Source organism: Terrapene carolina, unplaced genomic scaffold (assembly GCF_002925995.2).
Source record: "Terrapene carolina triunguis isolate 2854851 unplaced genomic scaffold, T_m_triunguis-2.0 Scaffold58, whole genome shotgun sequence".
NCBI lineage: Eukaryota > Metazoa > Chordata > Testudines > Emydidae > Terrapene > Terrapene triunguis.
In genome coordinates this window covers 20,397,761-20,420,758 of record NW_020664409.1, presented here as the reverse complement: position 1 = coordinate 20,420,758, position 22,998 = coordinate 20,397,761, and the positions used below count along the sequence as shown (strand labels likewise).

The window sequence follows — 22,998 nt, the reverse complement described above, 5'->3', positions numbered from 1 at the left end:
AACTATTCACAAAGACTCCAAGATCTTTCTTCAGTGGTAACAGCTAATTTAGACCCCATCATTTTATATCTATAGTTGGGATTATGTTTTCCAATGTGCATTACTACGTATAGAAGTGATACCAGTTCTCTCTCCCCCTTCCAGTTAATATTTTCCCCCTAGTTCTCTCATTCATTCATTGTGCATTATAACACTTTTGAAAAATAAAAACAAAATTATTGGAAAAACATTTTAATAAAAAAAAATTCCTTTAGTTATTATAAAAGGTGCACATACGGTGACCAGATGTCTCGATTTTATAGGGACAGTCCCGATTTTTAGGACTTTTTCTTATACAGGCTCCTATTACCCCCCACCCCATCCCGATTTTTCACACTTGCGGTCTGGTCACCCTTGGTGCACAGTTGTGTGTGTAATGTTGCAGTGTGTGTACCTGAGACGGAGAGGGCTTGGCACACATTGAATTGTATTGTGCTGTAGGCACAGCCTTTCAACTTTTTTCATATCGAACAACAGTTGTTAAAAGCAGAAACCAAATGTACACTGACAATGTCAAAGTTGTCAGGGATTTATAGGATTTCTTTAAAGCGATAGAAGGTTAATAATCAATCTTTAGGTTAGGAAAGGGAGTTTTAACAGGTGGGGTAGACTGGTCCTTTTTACTGTTTGGGTTTTTTTGTTGTGGTTTGGGCTTTGTGTGTCCTGCTGCACTTGGAGTCAATAGGAATTTTGCTAGACACTTCATCAGGTTCAGGCCTGATTGATTATTATTGCATAAGGTCAACATTTTTAAACTTGGGTGCCTAAAACTGTCAAAGTCAAGAGAAATTCAAGATTCAAAAGCTTTTTTCCCTTCCCCCTCTCATTCAACAACAGGTTAGGTGTGCACAGTAATATGCCCGGTTCATTTTTCCATGTTTCTACCCCCCAATAACCACCCTTTGGATTAAACATTCTGAAAGGATTCAGACTCCATGCCATAGGAACTATTTCTGTTAAAGAAAGTCTTCTAGTCCTAGGATGTATGTTGAATATCCAGAACACTCAGTTATGACAAAGAAAAAACAGTACCTTTAAAGGTACTTAACAGCATGGACTTAAACATGAATGGAAGGAGTCGAATTTGGAAGGCACAAGAGGAGTTATACTTTCAAAACATGCTCAGAACAACCTAAAATTAGTCTTAGCGCCGTCAAAGCATATTAAAGAAATCAAAACTGCAGCAGGATTATTTAGTATGGACCATCAAAGGAGCTCTGCGGTATCAGGATGAATGGAAAATTCAATAAAATGTGAGTTAGTTGACATATACACAGGAGAATATCAATTTTTTCACAATGGTTAGATTTCCTGTTAGGAAGAAGGAGATTGTTGCAAGCAATCAGTGCAAAATTTTTCCATATTCCCACATGTACAGTCTTTAATCTCACGTACATCATAGTTAACACTTTGCACTGTGTTCTCTCCTGGCTGTAAATTCAGTGGATAGGTTTCGAAGCATGAAAAGACTATATGAAAATCGACTAGTCCTTAAAAGAAAACCAAAAAAAAGAAATTCCTATTTTGAATTTTTACTCTGCATGCGGTATCTGCATTATATAGTTCTGACACAAGGTAGTGAGATCCCAATCCATAGGCCTTTAGTGATGCAAAACACTGTCAGCTGGATGGTTCTGTGCATTGATAATGGAACATGGAGCATTTCCTGTCAGATTGCCAGTGAGAAGCCAGGCCTGGCTGATATCACACAACAATTCTTCAATGGTCTAGAAGAAATAATTTTCATGATCTCCATCTAATTTACTAATGTGGTGGTGGCCATATCCCCATATCATCCGCACAATTAGTAGAGAAGCTAGGGCAGTGGTGGGCAACACTTCCCGCTTCCTGCAGCTCCCATTGGCCAGGAATGGCAAACTGCGGCCACTGGGAGCTGCAGGGGGCCGTGCCTGTGGATGGTCAACATCAGCAAAATGTCTTGCGGCCTGCAATCAGATTACCCTGATGGGCCACATGAGGCCCACGGACTGCAGGTTGCCCACCACTGAGTTAGGCTGACCAAGCTATCTTTTCACCTGGGCAGGCCTAGGTCATTTTAGGGCAATGGGGGGAATCTGCACGGTTTCGGTGTGTGCTTAGACTGTTCCAAGGACAATGAGTGGACTTCAGCAAGCGTAGCTGTCAGTTTGGCACGTTTTACAAGCATTACATTAGAAGTTTACAATACGGATAGGATGAATTCTCTATTCGTATGCAAAACAACAAATATATATAAATAAACGAGTACCTAACATGCATATTATGGCAGCCATGTTTGATATGCTGCAGCTCCAGACAAACTGCACTCTTGAGCTTCCCAGATATTTACAACTCAGAGTGCATCACGCTTCTGGAACCCAGCGTAGTTCACTCCAGGGCAGAGGTGCTGGAACTAGGTGCTGCACCCCTTGGCTTGAAGTGGTTTCCATCATATACAGGATTTACAGTTTGGTTCAATGGCTCTCAGCACCCCCACTATAAAAACTGTTCCAGCACCCCTGCTCCAGGGGATAAACACTGGGAAATTCCCAGGGTGCAGCTTGAATGGAGCTGGAGACTCCCCTTCCCAGCCTTAAGTAGCTCTCTCCCACTACTCTCCCCTGTTCCAAACCACCCCTCTCACCTTCTCTCTCACTCCCACACAGTCACTGGTTCCCCTGAGACAGCTGAGAGACCAGCCAGGCTCAAATTCAGCCCAGCCTTGTGGAAGCCACAGTAATCACCACATTTAGCTATTCATGACATACTGCTAGTCTGAATGTGACATCATAGAAGCCCACTTAGCAGTTACAAGTATTTGTGTGTGGGTGGAAAACATTAGCAGTTCAAAGAGTTCCCATCTGCCCCTTCACTTACCGCTAGTGACAGTCAAGCTCATCACATGGGTTTTGTTTCCACCATAACGACAGCGGTAAATTCCAGAGTCAGAAGATGTAATATTTTGAATGACAAGGATGTCGCTCTCCTGAGTAGCACAGTCTATCATTGCACGCTCCTGGTAATCTGAACCATAGGTTTTCCCTTCTGACAAATTACACAGGACTATGGTATCCATCCGATCCGCTTTAATCCTTTCCCACATCACTTCCTGCACCAAACCTCCAACACTGTAAGGACATCTAAGTGTCACATTTCCCCCTGGTTCAATAATCGTGTGGTTGGTTGGTGGCACAAATACCTCAAAAGAATCTATTAAAAAGAAAACAAAAAAGACTGTTTATAATGGATACAGGTTACATTTAAGAGCAGCAATCTATTCCAAGAAGTACCATTGTCTATATGCTAATATTACACGTTAATATGAATTAAATTGGCTTAGAGCAGAAGGATGTTTGAAGACATCTGGTAATTCTAAAATACTGAAAGGTAACACATTACATACCCACATTACCCACTGATCCCCCGCTTTGTAAGGCAACTCCCATCTTTTCATGTTCTGTGTATATCGGGGTAGGCAACCTATGGCACATGTCCCAAAGGCAGCACGCGAGCTGATTTTCAGTGGCACTCACACTGCCCAGGTCCTGGCCACCGGTCTGGGTGGCTCTGCATTTAAATTTAATTTTAAATGAAGCTTCTTAAACATTTTTAAAACCTTATTTACTTTACATACAACAATAGTTTAGTTATATATTATAGACAAGAGACCTTCTAAAAATGTTTAAATGTATTACTGGCACACGAAACCTTAAAAGCAGAGTGAATAAATGAAGACTTGGCACACCACTTCTGAAAGGTTGCTGACCCCTGGTGTATATATACCTGCCTACTGTATTTTCCACTCTATGCATCTGATGAAGTGAGTTTTAGCCCACAAAGTTTATGCTCAAATAAATGTGTTAGTGTCTAAGGTGCCACAAGTACTCCTCGTTGTTTTTACATTACATATGTGCACATATGCACACACTATATTATAACACCTCCATAAGGCAGGATGTGAAGACATTTTCAAGTTTATTTTTAACACATTACCCATTTACCCACATTGTTGAATAAATCCCCGCCCACAAGAAAATTATAACAACAATCAAGTTAAGATTGAGATGGCACTTTTCTTCTAAAAGTCTGTTTTTCAGTCACATTAATTTTTCTTTTCCAGATTAATAAAAACTTGCCTGTTGTGATCTCTCATCACATATACTTAAAAAAAAAAAAAAAGAAAGAAACAACCCTCAACTCCTTATATAGTTCCAAATCTACATTCATCAGTTAGATTACAGAAGGTACCAGTTAATGAACTGAAGTTCTCCCAACCACAACTCCAGTGCACCTCAAAAAATCCCAGACCTGCCACTGAGGAAAAACTTGCATGATAGCTAAACATTTGACTGTCCTGTGAAAGGTCAGTAACTCCCCAAATGAACTAAATCAGTTACTATCAGCTCAAGAAAATGACTTCTCAGTTATACAAATTTCTTAAAAGTAATTCTTTTTAAAAATCCTTCTTGTTGAAGTTTCTTAGCCCAGAAGTAATTTTTGGAGTGAAATAGTTAGCTGCTTATAAATAAACAAAGCAAGAAAAAAAATCCTCTTCTTTAGGACAACTGTAAATGTTCTTGGCATTCAGAGGACTCAAGAACAGCTTGGTTTCTAACATCAATTTTCGGATGTATGTAACTCCTAAATGACAATAGGTATTTTTGTCTTGTTTGGAGACATTTGGTGCTGAAAGAGGTTGGAAATCAAGTTAATGTAAAAGGAACAGTCCAGGGTGCTCAGTGCACTCAATTCCCACTGGTGGTAAGGACTGAAGGGTTGGATCCCATATTATCTTTGTTCACTTCAGAAACTTGTCCCACGATGCATTTCTCAAGCTTCTGCATGTGCTTGGTATCATTAACATACATGTGGGGGAGACTGAAGTAAAACAAAATAATACGAAGTCACATGAAGTAGATTAAAAACTGGCTGATAGCTCTCAAAATGTAATTCTAAATGGGAAATTTACACTGTACCTCAAAGTAGCACCCTCTAACCACCAGATTCACCATTCATATATGGTTGTGATATTTCAAGCAAAGCATGCCACATACACGGTAAATAATGAAGAGAACAGGTCACTGATACAGAGCAATCTGAATTGCTTGGTACGCTGAGCACAAGCAAACAATATGTGTTTTAATATGGCCTAATGCAAAGACATACATCAAGGAACAAAGAATAGAGGCCTAACTTGCAGGCTGAGGGACTCTACCCTGGGAAGCATTGATTCTGAAAAGGGGGTGGTCATGGTCAATAATCAGCTCAACAGGAGCATCTAGTTCAACTATATGGCCAAAGGATTAATGTGATCCTTGGATGAACAAATTTAGGAATATCAAGCAGGAGTAGAGCAGTTATATTGCTATATATTTGACACTGTTGCAACCACTACTGGAATTATCTCCAGTTCTGGTGTCCACACTTCAAGAAGAATGTTGAAAAACTGGAGACGGTTCAGAGAAAAGCCACAGGCAGGGCCGCCCAGAGGGCGGGGACAAGTGGGGCAATTTGACCCAGGCCCTGCAGGGGCCCCCGTGAGAGTTTGCAGGGGCCCCCACAAGAGTTTTCAGCATGTCTTCGGCGGCAGGTCCTTCAGTGCCGCCGAACACACCCAGAGCGAGTGAAGGACCCGCTGCCGAAGACCCGGAGCTTCCTCCGCTCTGGGTCATCGGCGGCAATCGGCGGCGGGTCCTTTACTCGCTCCGGGACCTGCTGCCGAAGTGCCCTGAAGACCTGGAGCGGAAGGGCCCCCACCGCCAAAGACCCCAGGCCCCCTGAATCCTCTGGGTGGCCCTGGCCACAAGAATGATTAAAGAATTGGAAAATATGCCATATAGTCAAAAACTCAAGAAGCTCAATTTATGTAGCTCATCAAAAAGAAGATTGAGGGGGTGACTTGTTCAGAGTTTATATAAAGTACCTTCCTGGGGAATAGAAATTTGATTAATAGAACTCTAATGGGCAACGGTATAACAAAATCCAATGGCTGGAAGCTGAAGCTAGACAAATTCATACTGTACGGTGCAAAACTTTAACAACAATGGTAATTAACCTTTGGAACAACTTGCCAAGATCATCAAGAGTGGATGTTTTTCTAAGAGACATGATATGGTTCAAATTAATTCAGAGAAGTCTTCCTGACTTGCACTATGCTTAGGTCAGACTAGATGATCCTTTCTGGTCTTTACATCTATGACTTTATGAAAAGTGCTATTTCTTCATATTATATTAGTGGCCCAATAATATGCAACAGTTACCAGCAGTTAGCAGCTTGCAATAAGAGATCCTATTGTAATATACACACAGGAAGAATAGAGTAAAGGTGGCTATGGACCTTAAACCTATCATTTTCAGACTTCTATGCACTTAAATACTTGATATTCTGCACTTCAGTCATGATATTGCATTAACTTGGTTATTTTTGATATAATAAATATTAGGATAGGAAGAAAATGAAAATGATAGCCAAACATATTTAAAAAAAATAAAACAAATAAGGATAGCACTGAAATTCCTTGCCAATATGTAGCAGTTTGAGCATTTCATCATAAGCATTACCAGCAGGGAAGAAGTCACAATATATTTTAAAATGATGTTTACTTCTCTCTCTCTTGTATTTTATACATAGGGCAACATACTGTAGAATAAAACCTATCTGCAGTCATTTAAACCTGTGAAAGTGCCATTCTGACACAATAGTATTTTACACATACTGTGTGTAGGTGATCCCAGAAGGTGCACGGTAGTGCAGAATCAGGCCTACATATTTCTAATTAAATGCTCCCAATACATGGATCAAAAATACTGCACATTTGGAGCTTTTGTTTTCTTTAATTAGCTCTCTTTATCTTGACAGGTATTAGCGCAGTACTTTCCTCTTCCTCCTCCATGTAACAGCTTTCTTTTTTTAGCACATCTCACTATATATTTACTTCTTGCTTTGTGTGGGATGACTCTCTGAATAACAGTTTTTCCATGCTAATGTTGGAACTAATTCAGTCACAGTCAGAGCTATCTTCTGGTCTCCTCATATCTTGCAGCCATGGACCCTTCCCCATGATTCAAGGCCACTAGAAATGTGAAAGAAAATTTCTACTTTTGTCTCTTCAAAGTATAAGTCTCTAGCCATTTTTCTTGCTATCGTAGCCTTGAAAATGTAAATGAATATCAACCAATGTAAATTAATTGCTAGGGTTTAAGAGGACGAGCAGCTAAGCTCAAATTCTGCAACAGGAAGTTGGCTGGAGCTAAGGATTCCAGTATCTATTCTCAATATCCTGTAACAAAAAGTTCCAGGTTTAGGGTTGAAAGGACTTTTTGTTTTGAATTGAAAAAGTTAATTTATAGTTTTAAAAAGTTTTAAAAATCAAAATGAAATGATTCTAAATTATCTAAACAAAAGTTTTTTGATCTGATCTAAAAAAAAAAAAAACATAGATTTTCAGCTTCTGAAAATTTTCAATATTCCTACTTTTTGTTCTGATCAGACATGGGAAAGTTTTTTAAAATTTTGAAAATTCTTGCAGGACAAGAGAACTGTTTCCTGCCCAGTTCTAATACTTTTCTCACTCTTTGGTCAACCTCACCTAGTTTTTGTTTCTTCACTGGCAAATCGTTCAGACATCAGGCTCTCCCCCTCCCAGCTAGTTTTTCATTCATTTTTGAAATCGGTATATATAACTATTACTGCTTATCACAAGTTGCACTATTTCCAGATTTACAGTCTTGTAAACCTAATATTTGTTCTTGAGTTTAACTTTACTGTATAAACTTCACACATTACTCTCTTTTAAAATTTTTGATATAGAAATACAATTACAGTAACCTTAAATATTGATCCTGCCAACATGAGCAAGGCGTAGCTCAGTGAAAAGAAAGAAAATGCATGACAACATATATAATCTTGTGGCTTTGCATGTTGTTTTGTCTATTTTAACCAGTTTATTTTTGGATATATTTAGATTTTGTTTTGCATGATGCTGGAAAATTTCACATCTGATTAGAGACACAATGAGATCTAATAGATAGCTCTCTTGACTCTCCTCTAGTACCCTGAAATCTGTTCCCAGATTGGTCTCATTTTAATTCTCTGCAGAATGAGGATAATGACACTTACCTTTGCAAAGTGCTTTGAGATCCTGTGATGAAAACTTAATTATTACTATTGCTATGTTCATACATATACACTCATGCAGGGTGATGCAGGCTGATGCTAGGCAGGTGCACTTGCTGCCTAGCAACAGGCAATCTAAGTCAAAGCATGAGTGCACACGGTTGCTGTGGGGAGCACTCCATGTGAGCTCATCACGAACAGTCAACATCAGGGTGCATCTCGTTCAACGATATGAGTAGGGAGCAGCCTATGGGTAGGGAGCAGGGGCACCTTCACAAATTACTTTTTGCATATTTTTCACATCCCTGCAGGTAACAACAATTTTACAGCTATTTTTGCTCCTACTTACTTTTTCAAAGACAAATAGATATGGGGGAACCTCAGCAGGTTCCGAGGTTCCACTTGATTAGCATAAACCAGTACACAGCCTTCACTCTCTCCCTTCTCTGCCCAGAATAAGGGGGATACTTTTTATGGATTCTTGTTTTACCGTGATCTAATCCAGAGCTACCAACAAAAGATTTCAATTTTGAATCTGCACTGTACAATCCTTCATTTTATTTTGATTCCATCCAGGTGTTACAGGTTTCTTCCTTATTAAAAATGAGGCAGGTTGTTTCATACTAAGCTTCTTAATACCAGATAGATAAATAAGAGAAACCCATACATTACCAGTGGTTTTTACTGCATGTTTCATCTCCAGTTCCTTCTTCCCTTATTAAATTCCCAATTATTGTGTTTAGTTGACAAAGGAACCAAAAGAAAGGCTCATTTTTAGAGACAGCAGTGGAAAGAGGCTCTGGGATACTTTAAGCATATTAACAGGTAAGCTCCTTTCAATGGACTCCACTGAAGTACTGGAAGTCTAACCATCCCAATTTATAGTTCCCCTCACACTTTGCTCATCTCCTATCTGGGTTCATTCTGCAGATTATTCATAAAATGCGGTATATTTTCCCAGCACAACATGTTTCTCCGTCTGTTCTATGGAGCCTATTACCTAGCTCCATAATTTTAAATATTTTAAGTTACCATTGTACACTTTCCACTTCCCTCCACCATTGCGTTATGTAATAATATCCATATTTCATTATCTCAAAATTTAATTAATCACATTTATTCTTTAGGGAAAGGGAAAAACCAGCTCTGGATCTAAGCTACTGGGTGTTATAGAGGTAATGGTGGATAGCGCAGATATTATGTGCTTAAGCCAAGGTGAATTCAATCGTAGTTGCAGCAGTATAATGCTGTGGAATAATAGTTGGCAAACTAAATAATTTTTGTCATATACACAGATATATTCAAAAAGATATAATTTGACAGCAGCCTTAAAATTAAGAATGCGCTATGCCTAGAACAACCTTCACGTTTCATACTGTTAGCCTATGAACCAGATTCCCATGAAGCTTTGCAGTTATGCTAAGCAAGAAAATTTCCAGTGTGCTGTATTACTCCTAAGGGAAATTCTGAGCCTAAAAATTAAAAATTCTGCACATATTATAAAATTCTGCATATTTTATTTCTCAAAATAACAAAAGAGAATAATGCCAGTTTCAATTATTTTAGTAATGTATTGCAAATACCTGTCAGCAAGTATGTCTAACAACACAGACAATAAAAAAGATTCAGGAAATGTTTTTTTGACAAATAGATTCCTTACTCAGCATAATAATAATGCAGAATTTTGAGTAATAATTCACTGAAACTATAATACAGGAACCTATTTCCCATACTCTTCAGAAATAGTGTAAAGGCTTGGGGGAATCATAGTTAATGGAGGAGCTGAGGGAGAGGGAAGTAATTGCTGGGAAGGAGCCTAGGAGTGAACCTGGAGGGTTGTTGGGTGTGGATGAGAAGTATGGAACAGTTTTTTTTGTGGGGTGTGATTGTTAGAGAGAGTTGGGGAGCCTTGTCCATGCAGACCCTGACTGACCCCTAGACTCTCCCATTGTCAGGCACATCTTCCCATCCCCATGTGTCCCTGCACCCCACTCCCCATTCAGCCAGGCATAGCTGCCCCATCCCCATTCAGCCACCCCCCACGTGGCCCTGCACCCCCCTACCCAGTCCCATGTGGCCCTGAACCCCACCCCTCCCATTCAGCCCCTGGCTCAGTGTTGTCACCCCACTAGCTTCTGTGCCCTCACCCCAGTCTGTCCCCTCGACTAGGCCAGTCTGTGTGACACCCTCCCCACAGCAGCCCCGTGTGCCCCGCTCTGTCTTCCCACCCACCCCCCATATCCAGTGGCTCCTCACCTGGCCCTGTGGGCATGGCACTGTGAAGAAGGCAGCCTCTGCCCCCTCCCTCTCCGTGGCTAGCTGCTCCAGCCCATGAGCCAGCTGCCCTCTCTTCTGGTGCCACATCAGCCCCTGGTCAGCAAAAGGTGCAATTGCAGTTTCCCTTCGCCTCCCCGTCAGAATCAATTATTCTGTGTGGCGGGGGGGAGGGGTAATCTGCAGGGGACATTAATTCTGTGCTTGGCAGTGGCGCAAGACTAGTGTATATGTTAACACATGTTATGCCACATGTGATTAAAAATAAATGTGCTTATTAGGCAAAAATATGTTTGGCTCTGTTACTTGAATGACTGGTTATAAATTGTATCGAAGCTAAAAAAGGGGAAAGAAGGCGGCAGACACAGTATAAACAAGTATGGTTTAAAAATAAGTAGTTTTGTGATCACTTTAGAACAGAAAAAATCCACGATTGCAGCAAGGCTGTTCTTCAAATTAGTAACATTAACTTTTCTGTGTTGTTCTGTCTAATATTTTGTTAAATAAGCTGATTGAGCCTGGTTATCTGATGTCTTATATCCTAATGCCTGTAACAATAACGTCCCATTTTCTTCCTCCAAATATCCCTTCTTTCAACCAATCTTCCATATGCTATCGCTCCTAATAAATAAATATTGAGGGTTGTTTTTTATAAAATCAGTTTTAAGAAGTGGAATTAATACATAAAGAAACTACATAACCTTTTATCATCTAGGTAATCTTGCCACTCCTTTCTCTAGTTCCAGTTGTCATTTCCTGTCTACCTAGAGATTGAGAGAACTTCAGGGCTGAAAACCTTCAAGTTTCCTAATAGCAATTTCCCTACACTGTGTATATGATCATGCAAAGTTCTCCTGTACTACACTTTACATTTTAATTTAAAAATAATTTCTACCATGTTCCTGTGTAGATGCACCACTAATATTACTGCTAACGTTAAGAATTGATCTAATTAAGGAATCTACCAAGATACTGTCATATTTTTAAGGTATCTAGCTACATTGCCTTTCCATATATTTTCCAAAGTGATTGCCTATTTTCATCATTTATAGCAAGACATTTTGTCTCCAGCCGGACACAAGTATCTGGGACATTGATCCTTCTCTTCAAGAGAAGGATCAGAGTTAGCAATGTTATCATAATTAGAAAAAGATGTCCCACTCTGGGTGCCACAGAGATTTTCCGTAAAGACTCCAGCACAGTGATTTCCGAACTGGACAGGAAAACAAAAAGCCTAGAGATGAAGGGACTCTCCCTCACTGAACAATAAAGAATTGTGCAAACTACAGTATTCAAGATTTCTATAAAACAGCAATAATACACTTGCACAAAGAGGAATAAATGCAGACATCTTTATTTCAGTTTCCATTACAAAATATTTTCCATCATTGGAAAGACTCATCCAAATTACCCATCTAGCTCACTTTTCTCACTATAGGATACCTGCCTCTGGAAATTTCCACTACATGCATCTGACAACGTGGGTATTCACCCACGAAAGCTTATGCTCCAATACGTCTGTTAGTCTATAAGGTGCCACAGGACTCTGTCGTTTTTTGCCTCCTATGTATGTTCCATTCCTTTCCCCCTTGAGTCAACCCTTTTACCTGAGCATGCCAGGAGAGGACATATTCTTCCACAACTAAATCCCTCCACATAGCCTTTTGTACTAGTTTAACCTGAAATTTGTTTAATTAAATCAGTGCAAGTCTGTATGTAGACAAAGTATCAGAATAGAAGAGCAATGGACCACACAGCTTATTTTAACTCTAGACTTCCCCTGCCTGCAAAAAGAGGAAGAAAAGGGTATTCCTCACAATCTGAGCCTCTTTTTAAGAAGAAAAATGGGTTCCTTCCACCTGTTTCTTTTCCCCCACCTTCTCTACTGAAGGGAAATGGTGTACTTCAGCCTGTAACCCCCCCCCCCAAACAGAAAACAAGCAGCAAAAAGGAAGCCTTTAACAATCACATCTCCATGGCAGATATCTAGGAAGGGCAGCCTCGCTTGGTTTGAGCCACTTCCTTCTTTTCTATTAATTGTTAACAACGTGCTTGGCACTGTAGAAGACACAAAGACTGTCCTTGCCCTTGGGAGCTCACATCTAAGAGAGAGATAAGGAGCAAAGGCCCATCCGGATCATCTCTTCTTTCCAGGTACAGTAAGTGGCTGATAATTTTTCACTACAAATCTATGAACCTCATTCCGTACTTAGACACATATAAGCTGAAAAAATGTTATTTAAGGTGAATAAGGACATGGGAAAGAATATATGTAATGTACTGCTTTAAGCAAACAGAAGAACAGTAATCTAGAAGATAGTGCTCAGTGTATAATTGCACTAGTTAAGAACAATTGCTCTCTCTCTGCTATGACAGAACAGAGCAGATCACTCTATTTAATATGTGATAATACTTAATAGGTACATCTGGCATTGAAACACTATTAATAAACTTCTTGTCATATTTAGTATTGCTCAGGAAATGTATCCCTCTGGGGCAAATGGCTCATTGTCATTGATTGATTGAAGCACAAATTTAAGTCAAAAATTAAAAACTATTTCTGTTTGCATTACTATCTTTCAGAAAGAGCTCTGAAACCAGAGAAAGAACTCAAATAAACTTTTCCAAGACATAACAGGTGATATGCAGAATTCACATCACAAGATTTTAAAGTAACTCTGGGCATAAACGGACTATTCCATTTTCAGTTCAAAGCGTAAAATGAGAGTGTTTTGGGGAAAGGAGCAATGATTCTGTTTTACCTTCTAAACACATTACTAAGGAAAGAGACTGGGAATTCTTATTTAAGGTTAAACTTTCCTTACTTACAATATTTTGAAACATGCAATGAAAGCTCCCCAAGCAACTTTAATTCTGTCACTATGTACCATTGCTCTGCACACACACCATAAAAGGATGTCTCTGGCTTTACCACTAGTTTCCATTTTAAACCTTGTTTGCCTTGACCGTTTAGTTATAAACTCTTCCCTTGACTGCAGATTTTAAGACACCCACTTTTTTTAAGTAGAATATACATAGATTAATAACAAAGGCGTAGTGTATAGGAATAGACTACTATCCTTTCAAATAGCTTGAGTACGCCAGTGGTGCTAACCATGTTTTCTATGTTTTAGAAGCCCCAAAAACCCAACCAGAGAACTAGAGCAGCAGTGTATACAGGTAGCAAGGCCCCACATACTGCTTATATTCAATAAATATGGTTACTTGAACTCCACTATGCCCATATAGTTCTGTCTTATCAGATTTGTTGTGTAAAGAGCAAACCACACGACGAAAGGCAAGCAAGGTATCTGAACCTGCGGTGAGCCCGACCACTGAGGAAACTCCAGCTGCAGCTCCAGCTAATCTTTTTTCATCTTCTCTGGGCCAGGAGGCTGTGCCACAGTCATTCCTGATGTCACCACACTCATTCCTGTTTTCATCAACTCACTCTTACCTGAGTTTAGAGTCAATCACCACAAAAAAACGGAAGTGGGTACGCCTCACAGCAGCTCCTGTCGTTAGCAACAAAGGCTGACATAGGCATCGAGCACCTGTGCTTTCTAAATGCCACGGGTTCCCATGACTCTTCCAAAAAGGATTTTAAAAGGCTTGGTCCTAATCTACAAAAGCCTTGTTGCACTGGAACCTATTTAAGCAATACCTCAGCGAATGCCTTGCTCTCCACAGGGATAACGCAACACTGGGAACAGAACATTCTTGGTGCTAGGCTATCATGAATGATCAGGCTGAGCCCAAGCCAGCTGTCATTCAGATCAGATGGTAGAATCTACCGTTTCAGTAACTTCCACCCACAAAAATAAAGCCCTTAAAATAAATAATCAAGTACACAAATCCACGCCCTTTTGCCTGAAGGAAAATATTTTTTTCTGGGCTCTTGTGCTATTTTAGATTCCATTCTGATAAGTACAATATAAAAGCCTTAGGTAGATGTAGATGGGTAAATTAGATATAGAGGATTCAGCCTCTGTAACATTTCCAGGATGACAACTGTATGAGAAAAGCAGTATGACATCGGACAGCTCTTTGTGTGTACATGTAGCACAAGAAGCAAGATGTTGGTGTTGCCGTTTCTCAAGAAGATGTGAATAAAAGGATAGTCTGCAGTTGTGTAGGCAATGCAAATGTAGGAGTTTTGTGGTGTGAACATGAGCATGGTGCGTTCCAGGTGAGAGAATGGGAGTAGGTGCCTCCGACTTTCGTGTGGAAGACGCAGAGTGTAGGCATGATTATCTCATCATTTTGAGTGGTGGGTGGGCAACGGCATAGTGACACATAAATGGTTGTTTGTGGTATCTTAACTGTCTATTTTCCATACTTTCAGATGCTTGATTTTGTTGATTCTTTTCAGTTTATCATTGTCTTAGAATTTCCTGTCTTTATTTTGTTTTTGTTTTTTATTTAAATAGTCTAAATTTTTCTTTCCTTCCAGAACTCATAGGTGTTTACAATCTAAACTTTAGCTTAATTAATTCTTTTGGATGAGGATTTTGTTAGTTTATTAATTATTATTATTATTAATTTAACAGTGTTTTGCAAAAAAAAAAAAAGACTAATGTCTCTGACCTCTTGAGTAACATTTTACAAGTGTAGCTATACCAAACTTCATATCCCTTATCAGGTCAACTACTGACTTCAGAAAGTCCAGCAATCAGTCGTAGACCTGGCTGGGGTCAAAGTGCATTCTCCCAATGAAATTCAGCATCATCTGCAGAATCTAAGCTTCAATTTAGGATGGTTGGGGCAGCTTCTAGCCTTTATGGTCCTAAAGAAAACCTCCCAAACATGAACAGAGTGCAAACATGTATAGTACTGAGTGTGCTGCAGGAAGAAAACCTGAAACAATAGCTATATGGGACGGACAAACTCCCTACATTCAGCTCAATTTGTGGCATCTTAATGGAGCTTTCTCTGTGGTTTTTTAGGGTAATAGGAAGTGGTTGCGGTTCACACAAGATAGGACTACTACTAAGAAGGCCCCTAAAGAACTTCTCTAAACAGCTTCGTGTATTCTCAGACCACAGAAAGACACACTATCAAAATGACAGAGCTGGCAAATGTTTTCCTGGTGGACACTAGAGTTTTCAAATGCCCTGTATAATCAAATCAAATAAAGACAGAATGTACCATCAGGGTCTCTACAGTAATATTCTAGATGTTCACTATTTCGCCCACTTATAGATGCTTCACTCACATATCTAAACAACATTGTTGGTGTTTACACTAAAAATACCTGTAGTTATATTTGGTGCTTAAGTATTTCAGCAAATACAACTAAAGTGAATGTGGACAATCAACAAATTAGCCACTTGTTGCCATATTTACCCAATGACAAACCTCAGGGGTCCTGCCTTGAACCTTGCATAATCATTTATACCAGTGCAAAGTAGATGTAAAATGCTACCAAATCAGAATGGTAGCAATTCACTTCGACTTTGTACTCACTTTGCTTGGGAGTTAAAGTACTATCCAAGGTGCAAGGTAGAGGATAATCCAGCTCAAGGCCTCTACGGAGTATAAGATAGGGCTGACTGGAAAAACAAGGATTCTATATCACACACACAAAAATAAGGCTTTGATATTTGTTTTTTATTCCAGATCTGGCAGACCAGGGACTTGAACCAGAGTCTCCCACATCCATAGGCACACAGACCTGGATGGGACTTCCTGAGTCATCGATTCCAGATCCCCAGCTATCATAAGCAACCCCATCATGTCATCCCATTCATAAAATTTATCAAGCTCCATCTTAAAACTAGCTAGGTTGTTTGCCCCCACTAACCCTATTGGGAGGTAGTCTAGAACCTCACTCCTCTCATGGTTCTATTCTTCTGTTTTCCAACCTAAAGGTACTCATGGTGAATTTATATGAATTTGTCGTTGTGCAAAAACTGTTCTTTAGATTGTCCTTTACCTCCCTCCCCAATATATTTATAAAGAGCAATAATATACCCTTCTCAGCCTTAGTTTTGCTAAAATAAACAAGCCAAGCTCTTTTAGTCTTCTCTTGTAAGACAGACTCCCCATTCTCCTGATCATCCTGGTACAGCCTTTTTCTGTACCTGTTCCCATTTGAATTCCTCTTTCTTGAACATGGGTGACCAGAACCACACACAGTATTCCAGATGTGGTCTTACCCAGGAGTGCCGCCAGCTTTTCTGCCGCCCTAGGTGGCAGAAGGTCCTGCCCCGAAATGCCACTCCCCACAGAGGCGGCGGAAGATCCCACCGCCGAAATACCGCCACAGTTGCCGTCCCCCAAATTGTAGTGCCCTATGCGACCACCTAGGTCGCCTAATGGGTTGCACCGGCCCTGGTCTTACCAGTGCCTTGTACAAAGGTATTACTGCTTCCCTCTCTCTCTGCTGGAAGTACCTCACCTCACACTTGCCTTTTTCACAGCTACATCAATTGGTGATTCAAGATTATTTTCTACAACTAGCTCTTCCTTAATGTCCTCACTATTTACCAAAACCAAGTCTAAAACAGTATTGCCATCACATTCCAGGTGAGTGTCCTAATGCTAATTAGCTATTGGCTATTCTAGGGTGGATCTCTCTTTCTTCCCGCCACCTCTCCCCATCCTCCCAATCCTGAATCTGAACAACCTTCCTGATGAAATTTTTAAAATTTTGGGCAGTACTGATAAGTTTCCATGAAAAGTTTCAGTTTCAATGAATCAGCATTTCCCAACACAAAAATATTTTACCAAAAAATTCCCAACCAGCTCCACCAACAATGGTAGAGATAACTGCAAGGAAAGGAATCCATATCCAATACTGTTAGTGTAATGTTGGCTCAGTAGTAGTCTAACAGTTTTTCACAATCTTCAAATATAGCCTAGACTATGTGTGATTCTAATTATGTCTACAGCTTCTGTAGAACACTTCTCTTCCACTCTAACTAATCTGGAAATTAAGTGACGCACTACAGTGCCTGAGAATTGTCTGAATGGAGTACTGTTGATTTTTTTTTATTATAAAGAATGATCCAAGACACTTAGGGCTTATCTGTGCATAGAAGTTGTGCAAGTTTAATTTAAGTTCAAAATCTGATTTAGATAAATTAGCTAAAAACCAAAACTCTGTGGACACCCTTATATTGGTTTAAAACTGGCTATATAGAGTTTAGCTTGTGCCTGTAAATTTACCACTGCATGCTGAACTGATATAAGCCATGCTTACACTGATCTAAGAGCTCCCACACAGAAAAAGTTATAGTGGTTTAAATAAAATTAGTATAAAAATCACACCTTTAGTTTAACTGATGCAACTTTGCATGTAGAGTACGCCTAACAAAATGATAGAAAATACAACTAACTACTTTGCAAGAAAAAAAAAGGATTTCAAATATTTTTTGGGTAAAACTTTAGATCTCATTCAGTTCACTGTATTTTCATAAAGATGGAGCTTATTGCAAAATCCCAGATCTGCCATTGCCAACAAATAGAAGTGAGGTTCATAATGTCTGCAGACAATGTATAAAATAACTTCAAAATACCCAACTAAACAAAGAAACCAGCCCTTTTGGAAAAGTAATGTCCATTAAAAGTCAGTAAAGTACAAATTTTAACAAAAAATCTTAACTCATGAAGTCATTGTTACTCAAAAACAGTCTCAAATGTCTGCTAAAATGACCCTTCTCTGATATATTGACCAGATTTGTGTATACAAAGAATACTGCCTCAATAACAGCTATCTTTTTACAGGTACTCAATGTTACTTGATAATGGAATTTACCCTGCAGGACATGAAGCAAAACAGAGGGAATTATAATACTTAGCTCTCATATAGCACTTTTCATCCATAGATCTCAAAGCATTTTAGAAAAGACGTCAAATGTGACTATCTCCATATTAAAGGTAGAAAAACTGTAACACAGCGTTGTGAAACTAAAAGCGAGAAGGGAAATGACTTGCTCAAGATCATATACAGTTGGTCAGTGGCAGAGCTGGGAATAAAACTCAGGTCTCCTGAATTATAGTTCAGTGCTCTATTTGCTAGATCATGCTGCCTTCATTGACTCCAGGACTGTATGTACATATGGTGAAATCCTGGCTCCATGGAAATCAATAGGAGCTTTGCCACTGACTTCAAAGAAGCAGAATTTCACTTATAGACTGTACAATACTGTACTGATTAATGGGTCAGTAAAATTAGATATAATTGACAGAAAATGTTCTGCTATGATCTTGCTGTGATAGATATCTTTTAATGCCCTGTTTTTTATTAAGTGTTTAATGAATATGGTAGAATAAAGTTATAAGGCATCGTCTGGTAAGGCAGTTCATTCCATTTAGACCAATGTTTACATACACCTTTAGGGAAGCAAATAATTCACACAAATTGTTGTTCCCAGGCTTAAATTTTTCTGAATAAAAAAAAAATGTTATTTCTATGCGACATTTATTCTCTCTCTTGGCAGATTAAAGAGAACATCTGAAGATTTTTTTTTTAAAGTGCTAAAACAGGGGGGGAAATCTCTAACTGAGCATACAGAACCTCATGATATCATTTTTAGATAGTTACCTCTGACAACAGCTGCAATTTTAACTGGGATTTATAGTTTGCTGATACATGTGAAGGGGATGCCATTTGCAGATATTACACTGTGGACTAATTTCCCTAAGGAAATTGGAATGAGGTGGAAGCCTTGTTGCTTGAGGAATTTTAAGGTAGACTGGCCAAAGCACTCAAAAAATACAGATCTGGGCACAATCCTGAAATGGCAGAGTGATGGAGAGAAGGACCTATAGGTCTCTTCCACTTCTAACTTTTTAGATTTTGTGGGAAATCCCGGTCAAGAAAGGGTAGACTTGCTCAGAGCTCAAATTGGGATGGGTCACAAAGGGTCACCAACCTTATCCCTTTTTTCTTGAGACAGCCATGTTGTTCTTTACTTTTTTGTTTTAAAGTAAGCTTTGAACTCTCATGGCTATGAAGTGGAAGCGAGTGGGACATCTCAGCCCAACCAAGGGGTGATCCCACATAGCCCAGCAGGACAACCCTATTCATGCACCCTTTCCCTTTCCCGGAGCAGTGAGGGACTAACCTGGTCACGAGTATGAGCCTGAGACCAGGTGGTTTTCTCTCTGACTCTAACGACTGCTGCTCCTCCTTCTGCTGAACCCTATCTGCAGACTCAGGCAGACATCACTGTATCTTTTAAAGTTTTCAAACTTCTCTTTACAACCTAAGGCCTAGAAACCATTTTTTCCCCCCAAGTGAAAACTTAGATTTTGACATCATCACATGGCTCATGGGGCCAGTCTCTTAGATACACCAAGATTTTTGCCTATGATTCAATCTGGCACTATCCAGGGGTGTATTTGAATGAGATGGAGCCAAGCCAAGGTATCAGTGATCATGTTTTGAAGTCCAGCAAGTCTCAACTAGACTTCTGTTTGGTTTAGGTTTTTAATTTGCTAGAGATGGCAGGTCAGTGTGTGTGTGGGATGCAAGAACTGAATACAGATATAGGCCACTGGCCCATTGGTCGATCTGTAAATGGCACTGCTAGCTAATATGCTGGACGAGGGGTTGCATACCTGTGCCTCAACTTGCTAAATGAAATACTGGGATAGATGGCATGTAAAAACCACTTCCTATGCTCTGCAAATAGTATCACAGAAAGTTAAGAAAAAAAATGTTCAGGTGTTTGCTGGTGTCATCACTGATATTTTCATATTGACATTTCACCAAAGTGAAGAGTGAAGACCACAAACTTTCCTTCCACTGCTCTTGGGTTTCTGTTACAATTCTCTTTAAACCTCCTGTGTTTCAATTAATTAAAAATAGGATTTGGAAAGTCAAATGTACCAGTCAGACATTATTTAAAATCACTTTTAAAACTGCAAAAATGTACTATTCTTATGGGACCTAATTTCTTGGTTTAGCCTTTAGAAACAATCTCTGGGCTGAGTGAAGTTCTATGGAAGATTTACCCTATCCTAACCGTCTCCCTTTTGTAGTCTCTTCACTCCTAAATAGCTAATTACTCTATCATTCTGTTTCTGAAGAGCTTCTGGGCCAGAGGGACTGATGACCAGGTAGTGTGGATCCAAAAGCATGTACCCCAAAACAGTACAATCTATAGTGGTGACAAGGGCTAATTTCATACATGTAGTGAGATTGCAAGGTCATGAGATATTATTTCCCAATGGAAATGGCTCACTGATGTTGCAATGTGCAATATTCTCTAAAACCCTTTGCTAAAGTCATTGCTAAACCCTTGTCATGGCAATTAACTAAATTTGTATCACTGCTGTGATGTCTTCCCTCAAAAATTCAGCTCTTCTCCTTTGTGATATATGTTGATCTCCCCTAACTTGAATCCCTGGTAATGTAATTATTTCCTGAAATGGTAGCAAGCAATCTCCAAATGACTATTAGCAGAGCAATTGAATCATCCATCAAATTCTGTTACCAAAATGAGAGCCCAGATTTTTCCTAACTTTGTATATATTTGCATTTACCAGCCATTTATAAAATAGCAAAGGTTTCACTTACCTGATTGGATAACCTCTACCACCTTTTCCCAGACTCCATCTGGGAAAGTTATGGAGCATATATAAAAGCCCATGTCAGCTTCAGTGGTCTTCATGAAGTTTAGGGACTTGTCTCTTGAGGAAGCATTTATAAAATGAACTCTGTCCTTATATTTGTCTTCAATATGCACACCGTACAATGGGTGGGAGACAGCAATGGTTTCTTTGCCAGTTGCAATACTCTTAACCCAGGACATCTGGGTCATGCCATCTGTCTTTGGATAGACGCATTCCAGATTCATATTATTGGTGAGTTTTACAGTTGCATCCACAAATCTTCCTTCCCCTGTGGCTGAAACACATACCCAGCGTTAGCACTAATTGTAGTTTCAAAGTTTAATACAACTAGCTAGCTAACATTCTAAGATCAAGCAAAATATTTTAAAGGTTGAAAAGCCTAGCAGCACAAGAACAAGCCCAGCAAAATCCTTATGGGTGTTATTACTTATAACAGTTAGTTTTTCTGAATGCCTTAAAAATTATTTTAGCCACACATAAATACTGATGAATTCTGATTATATCTGTCATGCAAGAAAAAAAGAACATATATTGCTAAAGAAAAAGAAAGCAATCTTACTTTCAGATAACTGGAGAACAACAATAAGGCAGGCAAGATAGTCCATCTCTGAGAACGCTGGAGTAGATTACTATGTGATACAGCTTTATTCAGACTCCCTTCACAATATGCTATTTCCTAATCGACTGTTATCACTGAAGTCTTTACTTTTGAAATGAGACACCTGAAAGAAACAATGTGCTTTTAACTTTCACATAAACAATAGCCCCATCTATAGGCAATCAAGTTCATAGTATAGTTCAGCTATTCACATCAGATTCACTAAATGTCAAAATTCACTGAAAAAAAAGCTTCCCAATCCCAAGAGAACTTTAAAAATATGGATGATGATAATGATGATGAGAAGGAGGAGGAGGAGGTGGTGAACTAGGGCACTGGCTCCCAACCTTTCCAGACTACTATATCCCATGCAGGAATCTGATTTTTTTGTGTACCCCCAAGTTTCACCTCACTTAAAAATTACTTGCTTACAAAACCAGACATAAAAATACAAAAATTCCACAGCACACTATTACTGAAATATTGCTTACTTTCTCATTTTTACCATATAATTATAAAATAAATCAATTAGAATATAAATATTGTACTTACATTCAGGGCCGGCTCCAGGCACCAGCACAGTAAGCAGGTGCTTGGGGCGGCCAACGGAAAGGGACAGCACGTCCGGCTCTTCGGTGGCAATTTGGCGGCGGGTCCCTCTGTCCCTCTCAGAGGGAAGGACCTGCCACTGAATTGCCGCCGAAGGATGAAGCGGCGGTGGTAGAGCTCCTGCCGAAGTGCCACCGATCGCAGCTTTTTTGGGGGGGGGCCACTTGGGGCGGCAAAAATGCTGGAGCTGGCCCTGCTTACATTTCAGTGTATAGTGAATAGAGCAGTATAAAGAAGCATAAAGACTTCACCAGTGCTTTTTATGTAGCCTGTTGTAAAACTCGTCTAGCTATTTCCCTAGTTGATGTACCCCTTAGAAGACCTCTGTGTACTCCCTGGGGTTCACATACCCCTGGTTGAGAGACACAAAATCTTGACCATAACAGCAAACAGGAGTGGCAAATGGGAGTTTCAGAGCGCATAGCTGTTGATCCTGTGCTTGGAGGTAGATGAACTTGGTGAGTAGTTATTTGCTTCTTGTTAGTGAAGGGTTCAAGTGAAGAGTGAAAATCATTTGCCAGGTAAACTCATGACCAAGTGAACACGAACAGCAAACAGGAGCTTTTGTTCTCGGTATAGCGCTACACTTAATGCTGTGATGTCCAGCAATAGAACCATGGTTGTGATGAACAATACATGTGCAATGTTTTGTTTCCTACTGGGAGCCACAAGGGTTTTCCTCTGTATGATGTACAAGCTGGTAACGGTGCTGGAAGAAAAGATTTGTAGTCTGAAGGACAAGTGTACACATCACGGAGCATCAGAGATGTTGAGGGATTCTTGGACAACCAGATTCAGG

General features: G+C 39.7%; 1 protein-coding gene across 1 annotated transcript in view; it reads right to left on the bottom strand.

Annotated features, from left to right (window-relative positions):
- The window catches only part of CD226 (CD226 molecule), a 40,780-nt gene extending 19,172 nt beyond the window's left edge, over nucleotides 1-21,608 (bottom strand). The window contains exons 1-3 of the mRNA XM_024218557.2: nucleotides 21,552-21,608; nucleotides 20,937-21,266; nucleotides 2,896-3,228 (exon numbers count right to left, since the gene is read on the bottom strand). Coding sequence (XP_024074325.2) covers nucleotides 2,896-3,228; nucleotides 20,937-21,266; nucleotides 21,552-21,597 — 709 coding nt within the window. The 5' untranslated portion in view covers nucleotides 21,598-21,608. The remainder of the gene's footprint in view (nucleotides 1-2,895; nucleotides 3,229-20,936; nucleotides 21,267-21,551) is intronic.
- Between the last annotated feature and the right edge of the window lie 1,390 nt (nucleotides 21,609-22,998).